At 46.2% G+C, this 25,438-nt stretch overlaps 1 protein-coding gene across 3 annotated transcripts in view; it reads right to left on the reverse strand.

Moving 5' to 3' along the window:
• Positions 1 to 789: 789 nt before the first annotated feature.
• LOC118777620 (WD repeat-containing protein 7) overlaps positions 790 to 25,438 on the reverse strand; it is a 162,226-nt gene continuing 137,577 nt past the window's right edge. For 2 of the 3 annotated variants that reach the window (XM_036528716.1, XM_036528719.1), the window contains 2 exons: positions 3,243 to 3,347; positions 991 to 1,194 (listed from right to left, as the gene is read on the reverse strand). In XM_036528716.1, coding sequence (XP_036384609.1) covers positions 991 to 1,194; positions 3,243 to 3,347 — 309 coding nt within the window. Of the gene's footprint in view, positions 1,195 to 3,242; positions 3,348 to 25,438 lie in introns of all 3 variants that reach the window. The other variant, XM_036528717.1, reaches the window with a different exon arrangement.

Consider the following 25,438-nt stretch of genomic DNA (forward strand, 5'->3'; position numbering starts at 1 on the left):
CCGCGCGCTGCTCGGGTTCGACACCCCAGGACAGAGGACGCGCCGGCTCCAGCAACCACTCCAGAGATTATATATTAAACAACTCTTTAAAATACATTTTTTCCGTGTTCTACTCTCTGAACTACTATCTACAAATAGATAGATGTGTGAAATATCTCCATTAAGTACAGTCTACAGCCTTCATTTTGGTGAACTCTGGCTTGTTTAGGGCTCAGTGGGGTTATGAATACATTTACAGTACCTAACACTTCATCCTATCCCATAGCCGACGGAAAAAAAAATGAACAGACATAGTACAGAATAATTACGAGCTACAACATAAAGCATTCTTGATAATATTCCATACAATATGATATGATCTTGTACTAGGACCTATGAGTGAGCATATAGCTATGTAGCTATACTTCTTTCTTTTTTTTTTTTTCCCTCTGCGTCCTCCACAGAGGGTGAAGACCATTGGTGGGTGACATGCCCGGCACACCCGTGTCATGTGACGGGTGGTGTTAATGTGAAAAAGCAGCGCTTCCCTTTCAGGAACGTCCTATAGGAAATCCTACAGGAAATCCTATGAAATCCAACCAGCCAAATCCAATCAACCCGTCCTATAGGCCATTTCCTTTTTACTAAAGTTTGAAATATGAACACACCCCACAAGCATGTCCATGACCAGTGGAGCACACTGACAGCTGACTTCAAATATACATACATAGTGTGTTTTCAGGTGCAAAGCGAACTCAAAAACAAAGCTGAGCCACCCAGATGTGGAGAAGGACTGGAAGTCTTTTTTCTTTTAATTAAATAACAGCAGGAATAAAATCAGCAAAGGGGGAGAGGAACACCATGTAAACAGTGGGAAGGGGCGTAAACGGCGCTCAGCCTCGGGCGGCTCCCGGAGTCGGGCAATGGTGGCGGGTGGCTCGGGAGGAAAATAGGGCGGAGGGGGGGCGGGCGGGCAAGGGGTTCCCTCGTTCGGGCCGGTGCATCTCCCCCTCAGACCATGAAGCGGTGCTCCTTGCCGTCGTGGGCCATGAGGATGACGTTGCGGTTGGAGGTCCAGATGAGGCGGGCGAGCTTGAGGGCGTTCTGCGAGCCGGGCGACGCCGGCTGCACCGGCGGCACCTGGTAGGTCTTGATGCAGCGCAGCTGGGGGGCGGAGTTGAGCATGCCGATGCTGCCTAGCAACGAGGTGTTCATCTGCGGGGAGGAGGGGGAGAGGACAGGTCACTGCCGGTCATGTTAGGGGCTCTCCCTCACTCTCTCTCTTTCCCTCTCTCTCTTTGACCTCCATGTAAATCAAAGGTCACTCTTCCCTGTAGCCTCTACACCGGAGTGATTAGGCCACAGGCTAGAGAGTATTACAGCGCCCCCTCATGTACACTCTCTGCACAGCACCCTTTTCCACTCAATGATGCTCAATGCAACACAATACATGTTCGTCTTAAAAATTCGGAGATGCACTGGCCTCTTTGATGACTCTACAAAGGAAGCTCTGCTCTAAGGCAGCCTACTGGGAGAACGAATGAGATTTGAGATTCTGCAGTGGCAGAGGAGATGCTAACCAGTGTCCCCAATGGCGGCCGATGGCTCCTTCGAACAATCAAGCCAAAAACAAGCCAAAAAAGAAGAGATTTTGTTGTTACTTGGGACAGTTTTGGAGAGATGGTGACATTGATCAAAACTGAAACAGATGCAGTGAATATGAGCTCGTCCTCCCTTGAGAGCGCCCACCATGGCAACGCGATCCTCACGGATGGGAAATGGTGGCCATTCCCTGCCGCCAGACCCCAGGCCCCAGGACCCAGACCCCAGACCCCAGACCCCAGGCTCCAGGCTCCAGGCCCCAGACCCCAGACCCCAGGACCCAGACCCCAGGACCCAGACCCCAGGCTCCAGGCCCCAGACCCCAGGCCCCAGGACCCAGGACCCAGACCCCAGACCCCAGGCTCCAGGCCCCAGACCCCAGACCCCAGACCCCAGACCCCAGGACCCAGACCCCAGACCCCAGACCCCAGACCCCAGACCCCAGGCCCCAGACCCCAGGCCCCAGACCCCAGGCCCCAGGCTCCAGGCCCCAGGCCCCAGGCCCCAGACCGCAGGCTCCAGGCCCCAGGCCCCAGACCGCAGGCTCCAGGCCCCAGACCGCAGGCTCCAGGCCCCAGGCCCCAGGCCCCAGACCCCAGGCCCCAGGCCCCAGGCCCCAGGCCCCAGGCCCCAGGCCCTACCCACCAGCGGCATGCACAAGACGCCCCGTCTCAGGACTGGCGACCCCTGCAGAACGCTGGCAGCAGGGCTTTCTGCTTACAGTAACGGCACTCGAGCAAGAGGTGGACGCAGTGGGAGTCTTATTCACAGAGAAACACCGCTGAGATCAGCGCCTCAAACCAGGCAGCCAGACTCAACTGTTACGTCTCATGCTCATGTCATATTCTGGTCCTAACATCACGAATCCCGACAGAGCACTGAACACTTATAAAACAAAAGTTTTTTCAGAACAGTGAGCAAGATTTCAGCTTCATCTAAGGAATGCAGATGACGTTCAGAATTGGCAACGATCTGTTCTGATCTCACTTTTTTCAATCGTGCTATTTTTTTTTTCTCACAGTGAGAAAGGGTGGTTGTCATGCTTCCTTTTTGCCTTTTCTGTGGCTATGAGAGCCTCACAGATTTCTGCGTTGTGCATTATGCCTCCAGCGCTCTCGTTGCAAGTCGTGAATTATTCCGCAGAAACTTTACGCCGCACAAAGCAGCCGTTTTTCGTACGAGGGCGGCAGGAAGAAGAGGGAAAGCGGGATGCGCGAGACAGGGTAACAGAGCCGTGGCGTCACCCCGCCACTGATAAAGAGACGCTTGGCATAGGAATACCACTCTGCATTTGTCATTAATCAGACCACTTCCCGTCCGCCACATCGGCATAAAATGCTCTTTTCTGCCTCCGAGCAGAGGACACTCATTGCTAGACAGAGATAAAAGGCGGGCTTTGTCCGTTTTCCTTCTATTTAAAAATCAGACAAAAAAAAGATTGTGACACTTCACTTTCCCGCTCAGAATGTGGGTGATAAAACTGGTAATAGCGTATCACGTTGCAATGCTTAGTCTTAATTACCCGGGCTTCCCCTGAAGAGTGCGGCTCATTACGCTAACAACGCAAGCAACAATTAGACTGAAACTCAGCGGTATCAGAGCTGTAAGGGGCGCTTGAGAAGCAGGAGAGGAGTTGGAGGGAAACAGGTACGCGTGCTCACCTGCCAGAAGGAGATGTGGCTGTCGGCGTTGGAGTAGGTGGCCAGGTAGCGTCCATCCGGGGCAAAGGACACCGCCGTGATCGGGCCCTTGTGTCCGTGGATGTTCTGCGGGGGGGGAGCAGAGAGCAGGTTGTGAGTTCCCGTCATAGAGGCAGAAACACAGATCGGGGGGAGATTTACTTTCAGAGGGCCACGTAAACGCTGATGCCTGTAAGCTCTCGGCAGGGCTCTACTGTTTTCGTGTGCATCAATAAGAAACATGCTCGGCCTGCCAGTTTTACAAAGTGAGCACGGCACAGTACAAGGAGCTTATGCAGTTTCAGCCAAGTCTAAAGAAGAGAAACACTGCTCATCTGCTGGGACATACGCAGTCCCAGATCTCTCTCCAAAGACTCATTCTCTTTATGGGATGAGCTAAAACCTTCAAAACAAAAGTACAGGAGGAGTTCTTCATCATCCCCACACTCTACCACCGTAGCCCCCTTCACCTTTTAAAAGAAATGGGGTGTTTTTTCCTATTTTTTCCCTGTAATGAGGAGCGTTATGTAATAACCAGCTTGTGTGATCTGCGATTTAAATGACTACAATTTCCTGATGCACAGTCCGATACTGTACAATCTGTAACTGCCCTCTGTAGCAGTCCAGCTCTTTGAAAGGGCCCGATCCTGCTGAAAGCATTGATAAAACCTTCAGGGAGAGAACCCTTTCTCCTTCCCTGGAGGACTGTTTGACTTCACTGACTGGATGGAGCAGCACCGCGGCACACCCGCTGTCACCAGCAGAGACCCGGCACATTCTCCGAATCTTTAATTCCAAAAAGCCTGAGACTTACTACCGTTATCCCTTCCTGAACACCCTTCATTTGCATTTTACCACCCCCCCATGTCTTATAAGAATGATCCGCAGTTAGTTTCAAAGCCAGCTAGGGGAGCAGATAGCAGAGAAAATATACTGAACAAATAAATAATTCATTCATGTTCTACTAATCAAACACAACTCAGACTAAAAAGATTAATAAAAAGAGAAGGTGGAATAAAACAAAATTTAAATGAAGTTCACACAAAGTGTACACAAAGTGCACACAAAGACAGTGCCTATAGTGCAGGGCCTGATGGGACAGGAAAATGGTATTCTAGCGCAGGTTTAACCGCTCTGTTTGGGAACAGAAGTTTGTGTTCTCCTGGATATTGGGCTGCAGGGGCAAAGAAATGAAGAGATGTGTAAAGGTATGAAATCAATGCAAAGGAAAGCCATATTTCTCTGTGGTTTCCCAGCAATACACTGAACAGAGCAGCACATAAAAAAAAAAAAAATAAAACGAATAAACAAGGCTTTTTCATGTCTAACGCCTCGTGGTTGTTTTGACAATCTCATTTTCCAGTGCCTTAGCTTGATGTGCTGGGATTTTTTTTTTTTTTTTTCTTTTCAGAAAATATTTTTAATATGATGGGCTGGTAGGAGAAAGCCTACAGTGAACGAGCCCATCTAAGAAGACATATCTGTAAGGGGTTCAATGTACAGTAATAATCTGCCAGCCGGAGAACAAATGGAGACTGGAGTCTTACAAGAGTTGAGAGGAGAAATTTGTATAAAAAAAATTCTCAGATGCCATTGATGCTGTAACCATCTAAAGGAGAAACTTCTCTTGAAAAATGTTCTTGCTCTTCAAAACTCTGTTGTTACACGTCATTTCTTTCAAAGATTAGTAAATAATAAATGGTGCATGTTACAAACAGGCTCACAATGATTTTTATTCCTAATTTCAGGATAAAATCAACATTAATTTTTCAGCACATATTTAAAATGTTTATCAGCATTTATTTTCAGGATGGTGTCATACAACCAACCCCTAATAAACAATAACTGGAAAATGATAAAATAAATTAGATAAAATTTTGCCAGATGTAACTATGATTATGTCATTTTAAGGAAGGAGCTACAGAGCACTCAACATTGTTAATTAGGGGGGCACACATTTTCATTAATTATTGTACATCTGTGAATGACACTATTCTTACTAACCATCACTCACAGATCTTTCAGCTTATGTCAACAGAAGATGCTAAACTGTAAGTGATCTTCTTTCACAAAACAATGACTATCTGCCCACACAAATTAATTAGCAGTATTCATTTTGATTGGCCAAAAATAAGGTAAATGATGCCTTATGTCTGAGCCTCATGTAACTTATTTCTCTTCAGGATTTAAATTATTCAAGGAAATTTTACATTGTAAATTATTACAGACCGGCCCTAGGCTTCTTATCATGAGGCATATGCAAATTAAACTTAAAAACATATGTAGGTCCCTTTAAAAACAGAAATACATATAGAATTTTTTTTGAACCTCTGAGATTTGTTGTGTATACGGAAGCACTGCTCACTGTATTTATGAGATATGTAGTGTTAAAAAAAATGTGGTATCATTGAACCACACAACAGTGAAAGGTCGGTCTGGGATACTTACATAAATGTATGACTCAGGTGTAAAACCTGAGTAATGTATCGATCTCTGATACATAACCCTTACATAATTAAGGGGCCATCCATAGTTAAAACATTATTTCTAACTAGTTTTTGTTAACTGCATTGTAAACCCATCGAGAAGTTCCCCCAAACACACAGACACACACACACATATACACATGCACAGCTATCATTAGACATGTCTGTGTTTGCCGAAAGGTAAGGAAGAGAAAACAGGTCCCCTCTCTCCACTGTCTGCATGGACTGACCTTGAGCTGCAGTACACAAAAAAAAACACACACCAGCCTCAATGCATGTCAATATCTCTCACCCATCTGCAAAGCGCTCTCGTGCCGTGAACCCCCATCTGCCATTCAATCACACTTTCTGCAGGAGACAGCTCTCCAGGTACACAGCCCCCCCCCCCCCCCCCACCCCCCCGCACTGATTCAGGACCAGCATGCTCGGCCCTGACCCTAACCTCAGACATTTTGCTCAAAAAAGCTGGAACTGAACCCAGAATCAGCGCTCAGCGGCCTTGTCAATCTTCCTGCGGCACTACAAAACACCCCCTCTTTCCATCCCACTCCTCCATAGCAAATTAGCTGACAGATGCACCTATCCAACAATTACAATTTATCACAAAGCCAGTTTACCAAAACAGAGGTCCTTCTTTTTTTTTTTTTTTTTTAAAAAAAAAAAAAGGCCTTTTCCACACCCATCGACTTCAGCAGGGGGAAGACGGGCTTTCTGGGAGTCAAGCTGTGGACAATTGAAATCTTTTCAGGCATTACACTTCACTGCTCGAGCCAGTTTTAAATAGCGCAGCATGAAAGATTGGCTAGTGTTTCTGAGCAGGAAGCAGCACCTTTCCCAGATGGGCCACAAATCTCTTTGGAGGGGACGGGGGGGGGGGGATTTGTGTCCCAGCGGAAGATCATTTTGAGTCACCATTAAAGGGCAGAGGGGTCACTTTAACCACCCGCCCCGGGTGCAAAAAACACAATTCCAATCAATTCACCTGTAAAAACCATGAAGACACTACTAACATTTTGCTTATATAATGCTAACATTTTTTGTCTGATGTTATTGTGCTGCTCTTCTCCTCTTTTATTGCTAGAAACACACTTGTCAAAAAAGCAGATGAGTGTTTTCCTTATTCTTTTGAATACCATTCTTGCAGAACGTTGCGTGGTATAAGTGCATTAAAAATGCAGAGGGATAGGATCTTGTTTCATGATGGTTATGCTAGAGTGGCATTTCTTTTCTCTACTTGTTTCTTCCTGATTTTTTATTCCTTGCCTGACTCAGGACAACTTTGCCCAATTTTGCAATAACTTATGTCTATTAATCACCGTTCGTAGACATGCACACCATACTTTCTGCAGTCATGAAATACTTCCTGTTCTGGTTGCCAAATGTGCATCATGTCAATACGTTTTCCCAGCGCTCACCCCACAGATCCAAGGCCGTGCCCAAAATGGCTGCCAAATGAGTTAGCCACATGTCAATAGCTTCTGACTAAGTCTCCTCTTTCATCTCACGTTTGGCTCATTCGTCAGTCATAGGCTGTCTGTGTGTGCAAACTGATGGTCACAGCACTTGGTCCCCAGCCATGCCCAATATAGTCACAAAACAAGGTTTTAGCATAAACTGATCATGCTCAGATTTTTCACAAGTGCCCAGCTGTGTGCGAAACATTTTTTTGTTGTCCTAGATAATAAGCTCAGCCCAAAATGGCCACCAAAGACATTTTTCACACACGCATAAACCACTGACTGATTAATTTCTCACATTTTGTACAGAAAAAGGAATTGCTTCTAGATATGTGTTACCACTTTCCTTAACCATATGACCTCATATAATATGGCTATAGCATTGCGTAAGTTAGTCGCTCAGTCAGAATTCTTATTTTGTAGGCATGCTCTCTTAATGTGCTCATTGTCACCAAACTTCAGGCTTGAAGACCTTAGAGTTGCCAACAGCCTCTGCGGAAGTTGTTTTTATTTAATAAGAGAGTAAACAAGCATATCTGCCTGGAAATTAAACTCTTTATTTCCCTTAGTGTTCAATAAAGCAACACTGTTAATGCCCAGAGGAACTTCAATGTGATTTTTTTTCTATTGGTTGTTTTACAGTCATCAATTTCAAAGACTAGCCCTGTACTTAAGTCATTAATCAATTAAGAAAAGTTACTTGCTAAATTAGCAGAACTTGAGTTCTCAAGGTCCCAAAATTACTACACAAAATTACCACAACTTTGCTTAATTTATCCAAATTAGATTTCTTAATTGCTTATGGACGTCTGTGAAATCGTTCATTGTAAAGAACAGTAATGCGTTTTAGCCCGTCTTTCCTTGATCATAGCAGAATTCTTGCTTGGAGCCAGTGTATCCCTACAAAAGGATCTAATGCAAACTCTGAAACCCCAATTTCCAAAAGACAAAGGGTCAATACAGTGAATACAAAGGGGACATTATTTCAAATCAGCAGCTTGGGTAGTTTGCTAACACACAACTACACAAGAAAAAAAGGAGAAAAAAAAACTTGTTCTGACTGACAGCATAGCAGGTACTGGAAAAGTTTAACCAAATCAGGTTTCTGTCATTATCACATTCACATACCTCATGTCACATTCACCTTTTTCTGAGGCCACAAAATGAATTCGAATCAGCTATAAATTCTATTCAAGACTATCGCACCAAGTCTGTGAGATGCTTACATACATAAACATTTTCTGTAACGCAAAGCAAATTAATAAATCATTTGGATGTTTTGGAAGCCATTTCAAGTTACAGCTGTTGGGGATTTCCATGCATTTGTCTGTTCCGATGTACAGATAACAGCAAGAAGCCACCGTAAAACCGTGAGAATCATAAGAAAGGTTCTCCCTGTTGAACACTGGTGAAATCAGTGGTCCTTAGACTACCAAGGCCTCGATGAGGAGTGTGAAAACCAGGAAAAGCTAAAAGCGAGAGTGTACCACCAGCCATTGACGACCGTTTAGGGTAACCCCTGGGACCAGGCTAACGTGTGTCATGTAGCAGCAAGACATGCATCCTGTCAATACTCAGCATATCGGTAATCGTTACTCGCGGGAACGTCAGACACAACTCGAAAGGAAAGGACACACGCAGACTCTGTTGTTTAACGCAAGACCAGACCACGGAGGCCTTAACGATCGTTCCCTTTCTTCCGGGCCTTTTGTCTTCCAGCCGCGTGTGGTTTTTAGACAGGGCCGTGAGGAGGCGCGTCGGGCCGTCGGCATGACTCTGACGTCATGCGCTGGCCTCGCTGGCATGGCTCTAATTGGCGTTCTTTCTCTGACACTTCCCTTCAGTAATCCTCCAGACTGCAGCCGAGGCATGCTCCCGGTGCTTTAAACGGGCCTGGAGAGCGTCAACCTGCGGGGCTGGCTCCTGACATCAAGCTTTTATTAGGCTCCAAAAAGGGCTCAACACAACGCTTAGCCGCAATGCTTCTGCTTTAAGGAATTATGTGTGTGTGTGGTTTTTGTGTGAAATTTATTTAAAATTTCTAAAGTAAGGTTAAAATAGAGAAAGAAATTGAAAGAACACTCGATATTTTTCACACAAATTTTTTCCTCAACACACAAATACGGTACATAAACACTTATTCTCTATGATCTTTAGCTACAGCAGAAGTCTCCTTTTCTATTTCTTTCCTTCAGCCTGATGGGGATCCTGTCAGAAGGCTACCTTAAACCTTAAATCTGCAGACTGGATCTTTCACAGAATAATTTCACAGTAAAAATACATTAGCAAGTAATAGTGGGAATAAATCACTAAATAAATAAATTAGAAAATACATTAATAATGATGCATTATTTTAATAATTGGTACAACATACGGTGAATTAATATATTAATATATAAATCAATGAATGAACTATCCATTACATGTTTCATTCAGTTTGATGTTATTTCTTTGTTTCATTTTGGCAGGAAATGGCCTTCAAAGTAACATCAATTGTGTTTTAGTATTCATTCAATTATTCTGAAAGAATTAATAATTAATAATATTAAAAATAAGAAAAAATAATTTTTGAACAGGCTAAAAACCTGGCCCAGCAAGTATTATGTGCCATAGGAATAAAATAAGATTCTTCATAATTCCCCAAGTTCATAATTAATATCCCATAATCCTATGAAGCAGGAAGCAGTGAGCACCAGAGATAATGCATGGATGGCCCTTTTTTAATTGCAGAATTCATGGTGTTTTAATGCCATTCTCTTCTGATTGGTCTCCCCTGATTCAAGCTGGTTTCCAAACTGTGCCCCGCTGACACATAACGCTCAGTGCTTCTGCTGTATAGAAAAACTGTGCAAAAGTTATTAAAGAACAATGAAGGACAATATTCTCACACCGCGTTTTATCCAAAGTAGTAGCCAGTGCTTCTGAAAGTGGATTAAATGAGTACAAGCCAACTTCACTGAGAGGACAAACTGGCAAATTACGCCAGTATCTTGCCACGTGTCACTTCCCCAGCATCTGGGGAGACAGGTTATGTGAGTTACACCATCAAAGTGCTTCCCTCAGTTTCTAAAACCCTTCATGTATCTACTCAGTAAGTGTCTGTCCAGAACAGGTGTTCAGTGATCTTAACGCCTTTAGTTACCATGCACGTTCATTTGATATGAAGACCACAAATGATAACCACACGTACTACATTACATTACATTGCATTATGATCATTTAGCAGATGCTCTTATCCAGAGCAACTTACATAGGTTAAAATGTTTTCCATTTATGCAGCTGGATATTTACTGAGGCAATAGTGGGTTAAGTACCTTGCCCAAGGGTACAACAGTAGTGCCCAAATGGGGATTCAAACCAACAACTTTGTAGTTACAAGCCCTGCACCTTACCACTACACCACACTGCTGCCCCATACTAATAGCTTATCTGTATGTGGCATTCTGAACCCCGTAACAGTGCGAAAATAGTGGAAGCCCACAACATGTGGCAGCACTTGGGGGACAGCACTGGTGGTTTGACAGTGGGGCAGCAATGCCCCCAGCCAAATTTTAAACTCTATTCACAGGTCTATTCCTCATTTCCTTTCAGAGCATATCATCAGTAGAGGTAAAAGTCTACGTGCTCAGAACTGATCTGGTGTGGAGCTTCCAGCAGGAGTTTTCTACAGACCCAATGCATCTGCTAGGAGTATTCAATGTCCCTCATTAGACAATGTGCTTTGCACGGTACAGTGGATGGCACCTCAGAAATCTTCATTGATTAGCTCTCCTTTATAAAACAAATGTATTAAACATTAAAGCAACTAAGGATTTTCTGTACATGTCAATTAAGTATCACGCCGAAAACATACACTATATGGACAGAAGTATTTGGCCACACCTGTTAATTATTGAATTCAGGCATTTCAATCAGACCCGTTGCCACAGGTGTATAAAATAAAGCACCTAGCCATGTAGTCTCCATTTGCAAACATTTGTGATACAAAATGGGTCGTTCTGAAGAGCTCAGTGACTTCAAGCGTGGTGCTGTGATAGGATGCCACCTTTGCAATAAGACGGTTCGTGAAATTTCATCCCTGCTGGATATTCCACGGTCAACTGTAAGTGATATTATTAGAAAGTGGAAGCATTTAGGAACAACAGCAAGTCAGCCACGAAGTGGAAGACCACGTAAAATCACAGAGCGGGGTTAACGACTGCTAAGGCGTATGGTGAGTAAAAGTCGCCAACGCTCTGCTGATTCCATAGCTGAAGAGTTCCGAAGTTCTGTGCGGCGGGAGCTTCATGGAAAGGGGTTCCATGGCCGAGCAGCTGCACGCAAGCCTCACATCGCCAAGTCCAATGCCAAGCATCGGATTGAGTGGTGTAAAGCACACCGACACTGGACTGTGGAGCAGTGGAAACGTGTTCTGTGGAGTGACGAATCACGCTTCTCTGTTTGGCAGTCAGATGGGCGAGTCTGGGTTTGGCGGATGCCGGGAGAACGTTACCTGCGTGACTGCATTGTGCCAACTGTGAAGTTTGGTGGAGGAGGGATAATGGTATGGGGCTGTTTTTCAGGGTTTGGGCTAGGCCCCTTATCACTAGTGAAGGGCAATCTTAATGCTTCAGCATAGCAAGACATTTTGGACAATGCTATGCTTCCAACATTGTGGCAACAGTTTGGGGAAGGCCCTTTTCTATTCCAACATGACTGTGCCCCAGTGCACAAAGCAAGGACTATAAAGACATGGTTTGATGAGTTCGGTGTGGAAGAACTTGACTGGCCCGCACAGAGCCCTGACCTCAACCCCATTGAGCACCTTTGGGATGAACTGGAACGGAGATTGCGAGCCAGGCCTTTTCATCCAACATTAGCGCCTGACCTCATAAATGCTCTACAGAATGAATGGGCACAAATTCCCACAGAAACACTCCTGTGGGAAAGCCTTCCAAGAAGAGTGGAAGCTGTTATAGCTGCAAAAGGGGAACCAACTCCATATTAAAGTATATGTATTTGAATACAATGTCATTACAGTCCCTGTTGGTGTAATGGTCAGGCGTCCGAATGCTTTTGTCCATATAGTGTATTTCCTATTTTTATTTTTGGTTCCATATTTTTACACATATACAAATACGATGCTGTGTCCTGAGGCCTGGCCAGGTGACTCACTTCTGAGTGGCTACAACACAAATGGTAGGCTAAAGACGCGGGTTTCTCTTCTAGGAGAGGCTAAAGACGCGGGTTTCTCTTCTAGGAGAGGTTAAAGATGCGCATTCCTCTTCGAGGGGAGGCTAAAGATGCGCATTTCTCCTCGAGGGGAGGCTAAAGATGCGCATTTCTCCTTGAGGGGGGCTAAATCACTCTGTAGGGTAGTGTGAGGGAGCTGTAGAGCGATTCTAAAGTGTGGCTCTAAGCAGTGCAGACAGGGCTGTGCGGGAGCGTTGGGCCAGTGTGCCTCCGAGCACTGCTTGACCTTGCAGAGTGGCCCCGAGCGGTGCGGGAGAGAGAGCGAGAGGAGAGAGAGGGAGGGAGAGAGAGAGGGAGAGGGGGAGAGAGAGGGAGAGAGGGGGAGAGAGGGAGGGAGAGAGAGAGAGAGAGAGAGAGGGGGAGAGAGAGGGAGAGAGGGGGAGAGAGGGAGAGAGGGGAAGAGAGAGGGAGGGAAAGAGAAGACTCGGATCTGCTTGATCCATCAGAACCTGGCTTCAGTACAGAGAGTGGCAGAGAGACAGAAAGTGAGAGAGAGAGGGAGAGAGAGAGAGAGAAAGGGAGAGGGAGAGAGAGAAAGAGAGAGGAGAGAGGGGGGGGAGACACAGAGAGAGAATGAGAGAAAGAGAAAAAGGAATAGGCACAGACGGAGAAAGGGAGAGGGAGAAAAGGAAAAAGCAAGGGAGAGAGGGAGAGGGAGAAAGGACTCAGCGCTGCCTCCTTCCTGATCCATCAGCACGGCCGGTCCCTGGCATCAGTGCCTGGATCATGTATCGACAGCTGAGTGCAAAGGGGGCGGGTGGCAGCTATTCGTCGTTTGGCTTTCGCCCCCCGAGACTGCGGAGCAGTGCGACCAGGTGGCAGGCGAGAGGAGGGATGTGACGGGCAGTGTGCCAGCCTGAAGCAGCAGTGTGCCAGAGCTCTCGGGCCGGTCGCTCACTCCAGTGAACCACCACTGCTCCTTACTGAGGAACACAGGCTTTACACGATCAGCTCAGAACAGCCAGATCTTTCCTACAGTAACCTCTGAACACAGAGCATGCTCAAGTGACATACTATGTTACTCTACTGTACCGCTTGTTTGCTTTCAGTTGATTTCTTTGCTTGATCTTGCCATTTCTAAAACATATATCTAATGGGTCTTTCCATAAACAATTTCCAAAATCCTTTAAGCAGCACTTAAAGTGTCCACATTTGCAGTATCCACCGATACAACTATTCAGAAGCTTAAAATTAGATTTTGATACATGGGAACGGGCTGCCTTTCTAATTATTGGCAGAATACTCCCTGATGGTGCTTGAGCTTGGACAGCTCGCCTCACTGAGACTCATGCAATTCAGACCGCCACCATGTCAGCGGCAATACCTCCATACCAAAGGATGGAAAGTAGTCTAGCGAAGGAGACATTAGTACTGTATTGTGGTTACTACAAGCACACACCATTAAACCGCAGTGATGTCCTCACTTCTGTGGAAAAAGGCCTACAGCAGGCCTGTAGGCTGAAGAAGACATTTGTCTCACCCCGCCTATGAAAACACATGTAGACAGAGACCCACGTACAGATACTCAAAAAAAGCCCACCTTTGCCATAGCTCATATATACAGGTCAACACAATTTCACCTCAATTAGCAAAATTGGCTCCTAACGATTGTTTCTGGTGACGACAACATTCCGAAATCACGTTACCCTTCAACACACTGTCATTCAGTCATGTGCTGCTTGTAACAGAAGTGCTTCCATTATAATATTGACAAATCGTGAAAAATCCACCATTAAGACACAGGCCTAGATAACCAGCAGCAATTACCGCAAGAGGAAATAAACAGTAACACCAATGCGAAAATCTGAGAGAACGATCATGTGCAGGTGACGTCCACACTGGTGAAACGCTCAGGAGAAAATTCTGCGTTTCCGTTGTTGCCAGGGTTTGAAATGGTGACAGTTAAAGGCATTCGTTTAAATGTGTGCGGACAAATGGTCCTGTCCTCCGCCCGCCTTCCTGTGCAATATATGCCTCAAAAAATCATCTACACAGACGCAGCCATTGCTTACTGACGATGACAACACGGAGGGCATCGTTGGGGTTGATGAGAGCAAACCTACAGCCGCCACCTGTGAGCTTTACTGCAGGGATGACATCGACTGTAGGATCTTGGGACCACAAGTCTGCAGGATCACATGACCGCACACACGCATTATCCACGGTCAGAGAAGCGCACATACACCAAAGCAACCATACCTCTCTGTACAGAGAGCCTGCTCAGGTCCCACCTCACAAGGGCGAAGGCCCCCCGCTCCCACGCCCACCGGTATGGACGGATTTTTAATTCCATCTTCGGCGCGGGATGAAATGGCCTCCCAAGGCACGGGGCCAGTCAATGGCCTGTGTCACTGAACGGGTTTTGGCAACCCCGACTTAATACGTCTGTCAAACGAATGGCACACATTATCTTGAGGTATGATCGTAATTGCATGTTTATTTCTGAATGCGATCAAATAAGTCCCCGGGACGTGTGACGGCCCGCTCATGCCGGGTGCCAGGACCCCCCCCCCCGCCAGCTCGGGGGATGATATTGTTGGCCCCCGCTAACGCAATAAGCCCCTCTCACCTGCCACTGCAGGAATTGCACTCACACGCCTAATAATGCCAGATGAGGTTAGCGAGCACCTCACCCTCCACCTGGAAGAGCAATCCTCTTACAGCCATCTCACAATTAAAGGTGCAGCGAAATCATAACCCCCACGTTCCCTGAAAATCAGATCTTATAACCGGGGGCAGAAAATCAGAGGAATCTCAGAAATGTTTTTTATAGGATCAAAAGAATCACAGATAATTGGGTGCAGAATTAAACAAAAAAAATCCCCAAATACTAAATAGTGTAAAAATACACAAACCTAATTCTTTCAAAATGAATGAAGCCGCATGTGGTATTATGACTGTATTATAGAACACTGGATTTTATATTTCTTTAATGGCATATTTTTAAACATTCATGAACATTGCATTTATTTATGATTCACTAATAACCCCGCAATCATTTTGTGCTTTGGTGGTTTCGCTACATAAAATAGAAATGATAGTACCTGCAATTCTATGACTGCTGCTACTGCTGGTACTAAAAATAAGCACGGTCCTTTGTAATTTCATGCGCTCTGAAAATACATAACAGGCAGAAAAATGGACGAATCTGACAGGCCCTGCTCGACTGCAAATCTGATCAATCCGTCTATCAGAAATCACTGAGCCACAAAAACCATTTAAGACCTGTCCACCTGATTTCCTGTGGTGTCGAGGGACCGAGGGACCGGGGGGGGGGTGGGGGTGTGGAGCTCAGGCTGCATTCGTGATGGTCGGAGGGATCTCTTCTCGCCTCTTCACCTCGACTCTTGCGAGAGATATGGAAAACACGCAGGTCTTCCAAAGATCCTCACTAAAGAGGGCCTGTGATCTGCTTATGAGGAATCTAAGACGGCTAAGAAAAGGAGGAACATGAATGCTACGTCCTGCCCTACCTCAGTTAGCACAGGGGGTCGCGGGAATCAGAGAGGGGATTGTGGGAGCCGTTTGCCGATTCGCTGGCTGTCATCAATTATCCTTATCCGACGCTGGTATCTCATCTCACCGTGCGATCGAGACGGAGTCCTATTTTAGCGGGACCGCGGCCCGCCCTCTATCTGCCGTTCAGAGCCAGGCCGCAGTGGCGGCGGCGGTGGCGACCGGTGACTGAGAGCCTGCCGGATAATCAATAACAATCATCAAACTGCGGCCCCAACAGCTTGCCGGGCTGGAATTTCGCCCGAGACCGCCACGGTTCAGATGCGGACGAAAAAAAAGGTAACCTTTTCCCAGAGATCTTCGGGTGGCGTAAGCCCCCCGCACCCAGCCTTAAAGCGGACGGGCAACGGCCATTCTCCTGAACCACCTTTCAGGGGCAATGCCGAGGCAACACAATTGTGACGCGGGCCTGAGCCCTTTGCCAAACTCCATTTCTAATTGCTTCCCTATCACGTTTTATAATCATCCCTACCCGGGGAGGGCATTTGATTTCCTAACTGTGGGAGGCAGAGACAATCACAGACAATCACATGTTCAGCATTGGTAAAATGGCAGTGGTGGTTATTTTTTTGGTGGCGTAGCAGTTCAACTGGAGTGCTAAATCTGCTAGGTGTTTGCAAGGCACATTATTGGCTGGATGGTGCTGGCTGCTGCCCCAGAGAATCATGGTTCTATCAGCCCGGAGAGCCAATTAAAATTGCTCAGTGACTGAGCCATGTCACACCTTTGACTAAAGAAAGACATGGATCCCCCTTGATTATGTATATAATAATTTTTTATCAACGCTTTATAAATAATAATGCTCGAGGTCCTGAGATCTGAATCTCCTTGAATTATTTGGCATAATCCTTAAATTGTCAAAACATATTGTAAAAATGACTGCAGAACTGCATAAAAATTTACCATAAGGAAATTCATAACAGTACATTTATCCTCTAGTGAATTTTGAACTGTCTCCATATCCTCGTAGGAAATCAGACTAGGGATGAAAGGAGAACAAACATATCAGTGACTATTTGAAATATTTAAATGATGTAGAGATGTTATTGTTTGAGACAGAACTGGCCTCCATGACAGACAGCACAGCGCTCAGCTACCGAGGAGCTGAAAAAATTGGATATCCACGTATCCTTCGTTAGAGCGTCTTGAATTATTTAGACCATTTAAGGATGCACTGCCTTTCAAATAATTATTTTGGGAAAGGCTGCAGGGCAATACCATTGAAATTCAGGCTCCGTTCAGCCCGGGCTAACAAGACGCACAAAAAAAAAAAAAGAAGAAAGAAAAAAAAACCTCTGACAAAGCAGGAACAGACGCCGGGTTCCGAGGGACGACCTCGTATATTGTGTGGCGGAGTAGCGGAGCGGGGGGGGGGGGCGTTAATTGTCCCGGCGCTGCATTATCTCATCCCAAATGATTTGCGCTCCGCGCTCGGAGCGGCGGAGGGGTGCGGAAGCCATATCGCTAAAAAGAACATCCACCTTAAAGATTTAAAGGATCAGAGCGGAGCGGGGAGCGCGGGAGCGGAGCTGTGGCGGCTACTCCGGGGGCCCAATTAGGAGCGCGGAGATCGCAGCGCGAGGGCCGGCCGGGCCTCCTCTTCTTCAGACGCTCCGGCTTCTTAATCAAACGCGGCACGGCCTTGCGCGCGGAGAGAGCCGTTCTCGCAGAAAATGCCACCCCCCGCCCCCTCCTCTCCCCTCCTTTCTGTCGGAGCCGGACGCCCGACTCGAGCGGCGCGCACCGTCGGCTCTTCGCGGATGAGAGGTAGGAACAGGTAAGAACAGCCAGCTTTGCTGATGAATTTGAAGGCAAATTCTGAGGGATGTTTGACGGGTCCCTGAAGAAGTGGATTGAGGCAGTGGTAGAGGTTTTGATGAAGGGGTCGAGGTGGAGAATACGCACATAACCACAACCTCACACACAAATGCACGTGCGCACACGCAGACAAGCATACGCGAACACTTAGCGGCACATCCACACACACGTGATCTCGTACACACATGCATCTATGTGTATATACACAGACACACACACACACAGAGCAATGAGGAAGTATCACGGTGACAGGGGCGTGACGACCACAGGGTATTTTCTTCCATTAGTAAATGCAGTTAAGTGTTAAAGGAGATTGGTGTTCTCCAGCTGACACTGCGCAGTTCACAGGAGCTGATCAAAGCTGGAGCAGATGGCTCTGCAGCCCATCTCGGCCGGGCCGTGCTGTGGGATTTAGGAGCACTCCCGGAGAGCGGGACACACCTCAGGCCTACACTGCTCAGGCTGGACAGGGCTGTCTCTCTCACACACACACACACAGTCACACACACACACACACAGTCACACACACACACACAAACACACATGCGCGTGCACACGCACGCACACACCTGCGCACACACCTGCGCACACACACACACGCGCACACACACACACACACACACACACACACACACAAGCGCGTGCACACGCACGCACACACCTGCGCACACACACACACACACACACAGTCACACACACACAAACACACACACACAAACACACATGCGCGTGCATACACACACACACATGCACGCACACACACACACACACACACACACACACACACACACACACATTCGTGTATGCAAACATACACAGAGACACAGACAAGAATGTATGGACACACACACACACACACACACACAATCATGCATGCAAACATGTACACAGACACAGACAGCACACACAAACATATACACATGCGTATGCACACACACACACACACACATGCACACACACACACACACACACACACACACACACACACACACACACAATCATGCATGCAAACATGTACACAGACACAGACAGCACACACAAACATATACACATGCGTATGCACACTTGTGTACACAACCATATACACACACAAATACACATATACACACACACACACAGTATAACTCACAGAATACAGAGAACTCACAGTGCAACACAGAACTTCAACTGATATAGTGGATGAACAGCACCGCCTTCCGCGGCATTAATACGCTATGCAACCACTGCACTCCAAACACAAACAACTCTGTGGCAGCAGCATGCATCGACCTAGTCACTCAATTACAGCACTGACTGACACATCGCTCAAACGCAGGGAGAGTCTCACAGAGCTCTGCTGTTACACAGCACACCAACACACCACGCTGAAGACGTGCGCGGACACACACACACTCACCGGAGGCTTGGCTCATACACACAAACACCACAACCCACACACGACCAAAACACGCTTCCGCTGTTGTACTGTTTATATCAGTGTGCAATATGTGTTTTATTTTTGCCAGAACAGGGAATGTATGTGACTGCGACTCGACTCAACCCCCGCTGAATGCTACACTTCAGTGGAGAAAATGAGGTAAAGGCTCCACGCAAATCAATGGAGGAGTGCATGCTGGGAATACTGTGGTAAGAGTAGGAAGGTGTTAAAAGCTGCAGCAGGGGCTAAAAAGAGCGCGGCACAGCCAGTGGTCTGTTTAACAAATGTGAAACGAGAGAATATTCACAGCATGGCAAGTTACATCTTTTCTAAAAATGCCATGGTATTTGCTCCGTTTTCTGTTTTTATGATTTGCATATTTTGTACATTACGATTCTAGTTTACATACATACACCTATACATATACATACATCAATATTGCATGTTACATCATTTTGATGGCAGAACTATGCCAGCAATATCCATTTTTTGGGGGCCTGACTTTTGGTTTCTAAAGGCCTTCCATTTTACAGTGGTACACGATTGTACAACAATTACATGACACAATTTGTAACACTGTAGATTAACTCTGAACCAGCTTCGTATTCACACTGGCAAAATTCAGCACCCCTCCATGTATTCTGAGCGATACGCAGTATGAAAACGCAACACTGAATCAGAGCATATTTATACAGAGGTACGCGCAGAACTCCGAGAACTACATAAAAAAATCCAAGCGACCAAAAACAGGCCTTGGCTGAATGATTAATGAGGCGAGGCACAGTGTCCTCGGCGGGTCCCCTGCGCGCTCCCTAAAGAGGATTTTTTTTTTTTTCCGACCGGCGGCGGTTCTGTACTGGTTCTACAGCCACACGTGGTCCCGCGGAAAGCCAGAGGAAAGGTCCGGTTTGCGGCCCTCACTGAGGCAGTGGCCTCGCGCCAGCTCATCCGTTACCATGAATGGCGGAGAGGGCGGGAGCCACTGAGCCACGCTCCGGCCAATCGCGGGGACGGTAATTAAATTTGGCCCCCCGCGCCGCGTACGCTAACTGGCTGGAAGGCACGTGCTTACTTGTTGAAGCGGGTCAATAGATGGAGCGCACGATTAGAATTGCAAATGGGCACGCGATGAAACCCGTCTCGCCGTCACCCCCCTCTCCCCCCTCCCGGCTGGATAGCGCCACTTCAGCTCGGGACAAAAGAAGAACCATGGGAATTTCTCCTCTCTGGCTCTACGCGCGCTGAGTTAAGGCCTTCCGCTGATTCGTCCACCGTTGTGAAAACAAATGACCCGGCTTCAAACTGGGCCACAGCGGACGGCTCACTGTTTGCAACGTTTCCGTTCGTACAGCTACAGAAGTCAAAAAGATTAAACGTATTTCATAATTAGGCTACACAGGGGAATCACTGTGCTATGAGCGTTGTTGTGCTGCATGGAGTTAAACAGTGGTATGTACATGCACACAATGGGCTTGCATTGGGTTACAGTCTACAGCTCACCATATGGCCATGTGGCCAAAAGGAACCCATTCTGAGATGGACGAACAAAAGCCGCTCAAGACCCATTTTGCTGCAACGTAAAATAAACATGCTTCTTGGTACCCGCAAATTCGTTTGTCTGCAAAACTGGTGACATTCACTTAAAAAGTCACTACTTTTTAAAACAGCACTGACAAATAAAGACTAAAAAAAAACAAACAAACAAAAAATCTGGTTGGATGTTTTTCAGCCAGCTGTTTTCCAGTCTGTTTTTTTTTCTCCCCCCCCTCCCGTTCGTTTTTAATTTTCCCCAGGCCGTGTGGGAGAGAGAGAGGGAAAGAGAGAGAGAGGGAGAGAGGGAGAGAGGGAGGAAGCGGTGGGCGCGGGCGAGTCGGCGGCGCTGTCCCGTGTTTTATTATGATTGTCATGGCGACGGGGTGAAAAATGGAGAGCCACAGGCAGTAGCCGCAGCCGAGTCAATAATGCTCACAGAGACATTGTGTAGATTATCAACAGCGGGGCCCCCGCCTCGCGCCTCACCGCCACCAGCTGAAGGGCGAATCGATACGGCCAAGGAAAGGACACTGACCCCGCTCCACTTCCCACAATACACCATCAATATTACAAAAAAAAAAGGACCCAAAAATGTCACCTTTTTATTTCATCTGCGGCTATCTGCTGGGCGCTGCCGACTCTTTTGAAAAGAGCCCAAGAAAAGAGGGGATTTCTTTTATTTTTTTTTTTATCCCTCTGGGTGATTATTTTCCCTCAGAAAGCTCTGTTTTGTGAGGGGCAAAATTTTAATGCGATATCCTGCCCTTCGTGGCGGCTTTAGCGGGGGGATTTATACAGCGGCGGGCCTAAATGAAATGATGGCCTCGTTTCCGAGCGCGACATGGAAAAGGGCTTAAAAAAGTTTGCCTCTGTAGTGGCCCTGCTCGGCTCCAAACACTGACGCACTCGAAATGCAATTGCTGAACACAATGGCTACGAGGCTGGGGGGTGGATTTCGACAAATAGCTGAAGGAAAACAAGGCGGTGCTTGTTTGATGTTCAATAAAACATCACTCCGGCTCAGTTATTTTGTTTTTCCAGGTAAAAGCTTTGTTTACTTTGAATTTCTCACGTTATGTAGCTCAAAATGATAGTTCTGGCCACAGGGGAGAGACCGAGAGGGTGAGTCAGTTTCGGGATTGGGGGGGGTGGAGGTTTTGCACAAAGCCAGGCTCTCTGTAACCCCTCCATCTAAAATTAATAACTGAAATCAAATAAGACAATCAACACATGGGGGGGTTTTGACGTGGGCATGGCAACCAAAATTGCACTGCATAATTCATCACCATGACACAATGTCTATGGAATGGAGCATACACACACGCATGTGCACCCAGACATATGTGTGTATGTGTGTGCCTGTTTATTACTTTACATTTTAATTTAGTCATTTCACAGATGCTCTTATGAAGAGCCAATTACAGTACAAAATCAAATAGAAAACAAGGTTAGGCTAAGAGAGTTGATACCAAACCGTCAGTATTAGAGTCATTACATAACACACAGCATTCTGCCAAGTGCCATTGATATATACATATGTACATACATAAACACACACACAGGCCTCCAAATATTCTATTCATGCTAAACTAACAAAAACTGCTGTGTATTCTACCAATACTGCACACAGCAACACATGCCTATTTTTCACATGATCCGATTAATTCTAAACTTGTAGTTATTACAGAATAAAATGCAGAAATTTTAACCCTGTTTCCTGTATCATTAAATGCATCAAATGCACATTGTCTGTAAGTTTATAGAAGTTCCCAACACTAGTTCACATGCAACAGCAAATGTTAAATTTAACATTTACGTACTGAAGCACTTCATTAATACCTGTCGGCCTGACAGTTAAAGTCAGAGATTGGTCACAAATTTTAAAGGGATTCAATGCCATTGATCTCCACAAGTCAGGCGACGGCTGTAAGAGCGTTCAGCAGAAACTGAGCCAGCCAGTTTCCTCTGTGGCGTCCACCACCAGGAAGCTCGGCCCTGCTGGGGCAGCCTCTGCCTTGTCAGGAGGAGGACACAGGAGCAATCTGCCCCAAGGCACCGTGGGAAAAGTAGCTCTAGAGGCAAATATAAACCCAGGGATTTTATGGGATAATCTGCCATCATCGGTATCACCAGGATATGATATCACAAAATCTACTGTTTGTGAATGCTGCATGGATCTGGTGTTCAAGAGAGAGCTGCAAGAAAAAAAAAAAAAAACTTCTGAAGCCTTTGAACCACAAGCAGTGGTATGAATCTGCATCTGCAAACTGCATCTGATTTGGGACCATTTTTTTCTGGAAGAGAGAAGAAAAACAGAGCTTTTCAGCCATGCTCATCAGCAGTGTATTTGACCCAGAGAAGGCACTCTGGTTGTAGTGTCTAATTCTCACTGTGAAATACGTAGGCCAGCTTTGTATTGTGCTTGTTTTACATCCTATGGCCCTGGCGCTTTTACTGCAAGCAAGGAAGAAGTAGTTTCAAACAAACACCAGATCATTACCACCAAAAACCTGGATCCCTCAGCTGGGAAGCCTGCACCTGGTCAAAAATGGGCATTGCAGCATGATATTGATCGGAAGCACGCGTGCAGGTCTATAAAGAAATGGTTAAGTGAACATAAAATCAATGTTCTGGACAAGCCATGACAATCACCAGAGTTCAGTTCGACAGATATTTTTTTGTAGTTTAAACCACAAACGGTCCACAAGAGACCAAGCTACCAATAAAGGAGCTGGAGATATTACGCTAAAAGAGGCCAAAAATCCCTCCTAATATGAGTCAAAACAACTGGAGTCATCTTCTCAGTTTCATCACATTCAAAGGGGAAAGGCAAAACCACTTACTGTGGGGTTGTGAATGACTAAGCTACACACTTCCAGTGACTGTTTATGTTACATAATCACATGCTTTACAATTCTGTTTAATCTTTTTCAGAAGGTAAGTGTCTATCATTCTCATGATCAACCTTCCATAATATATAGTAATTCTGGTTAAACCTCACTCAATACACAGAATACACACAGTAAACACAAAGACATTTTAAATACAATATTTTCATAACACCGTAAGTACGCATAGACTCAAATTGATACTGTGTGTATCACCATTGTAAGAAAAGCTCTGCACTAAAGATGAGACCACAGTCCTGTTGGAACACAGGCAGTGTAGCATAGTGGTAAGGTGCAGGGCTCATAACCGAAAGGCTGCTGGTTCGATTCCCTGCCGGGGCACCCTTGGACAAGGTACTTAACCCAGAATTTCCTCAGCAAATATCTAGCTGTTTAAATGGATAACAGTGTCTGCTAAATGACAATGTAATGTAACACAAACTCCAACAGGTATATATACGCAGATTTGGGGAACATAATTTATTGTCCAGTAAACCAAGGCACTAAAGCATTCGTCTTTGGTTGCAGACATGAGTATTCCAGGGGAGAATCGAGCTGCTTGTGGCCAGGACTGAAGAGCCCAATTTCGGCCGAATGGCACGCAGGTGTTTGGAAGCCAAATAGCAGCAAGGTCCCCGCAGCTGAGAGCGAAAGGGGCTTGCTCCAGCTTTGTATTGATCCAAGGTAACATTCCAGTCATTAATTGTTCACCTGAGCTTCATTCTGAGTGTAGCTATGTAGCCTTGCTCCAGATATAATCTCTTTAGTCTGGCTCCTGTAAGCTATTGTGCCCCCTTTGAACGGGGGTATCTTAAAGAGCTTTTCATTTCAGATGAGGACACGTGTTCATTGAGCCTTCTCTTAATGGGATCAAAATGATGGTCTCCCTCACACGCAGCAAGGGGTAGCATCCTTTTTTGCAGTGCACCTGTACCCAGATCTAGCAAATTCAATGCACTCCTCCCAGCAGACATTATCACAGTACAGAACTAATTAAATCTTTCAAATCTCTGAAAAGTGCACTGTGGAAAACAATAAATAGATAAGTAACTGAATGTATAATCCTTTTTAAAAAATCTGACATTTCATGGCCTTAAATCGGAGATGGCTCAAATGAGTCAGTAATTGGCCCCTCATGGTAGCTCCGCCCATTCTGGGTTTCAAAAAGCCTCACTTGCCCATCACCAAGTAATATCGCTAAAATGCAATGCTGTCTCTGCTGACAGAATTCATTTGTAATTTATGGTGATTGTAAAAGCAATCACAGTTCCCTTAATGAACCTGAGACCACTGTACCATGGTACAAATACTGTAACATGCTAAACTAGCCCCGTGCACCGTTACAAATTTTTCAGAAGACCTAGGCCAGCTGTTTAATTTCACTGCACCGACGGCAATATTTCCCTCTAATATACCCAGGGGTTTTAATCGGGAACAGATTGGCACAGGCTCTGGGAGGGAGATAAATGGAGCCAACGGTGTGACATCATCAGATAAGGCGTGTTTAACATGTCAGCGGGACCAAGGGCAAAGGAGGCCGGAGGGGGGATTGGCACCGCGGCTGCGTGCGCGGCCCAGCCAAGAGCGCCGCTTCACGGTCCGGAGCCCCCCACGCCCCTAAGGCCCTGGAGGTCTGCTCTGTGGATCTGGCAGAGGGGCTAAATATATCCCCCTCCCGAATAAAGTCCCCGCTGGCACTGTGAAAGCTCGGCACAAATTCGCCATACACCATTACAAAGCACAGTGAGCGTATGCACTCCTCTGCAGCCACTGTGCTGGATCTGCAGTGAAAGAGTGTTTTGTGCTCGAGTTTACTGTAATGTTTTTTGTA

The sequence above is a fragment of the Megalops cyprinoides genome, chromosome 5 (assembly GCF_013368585.1).
Source record: "Megalops cyprinoides isolate fMegCyp1 chromosome 5, fMegCyp1.pri, whole genome shotgun sequence".
Lineage (NCBI taxonomy): Eukaryota > Metazoa > Chordata > Actinopteri > Elopiformes > Megalopidae > Megalops > Megalops cyprinoides.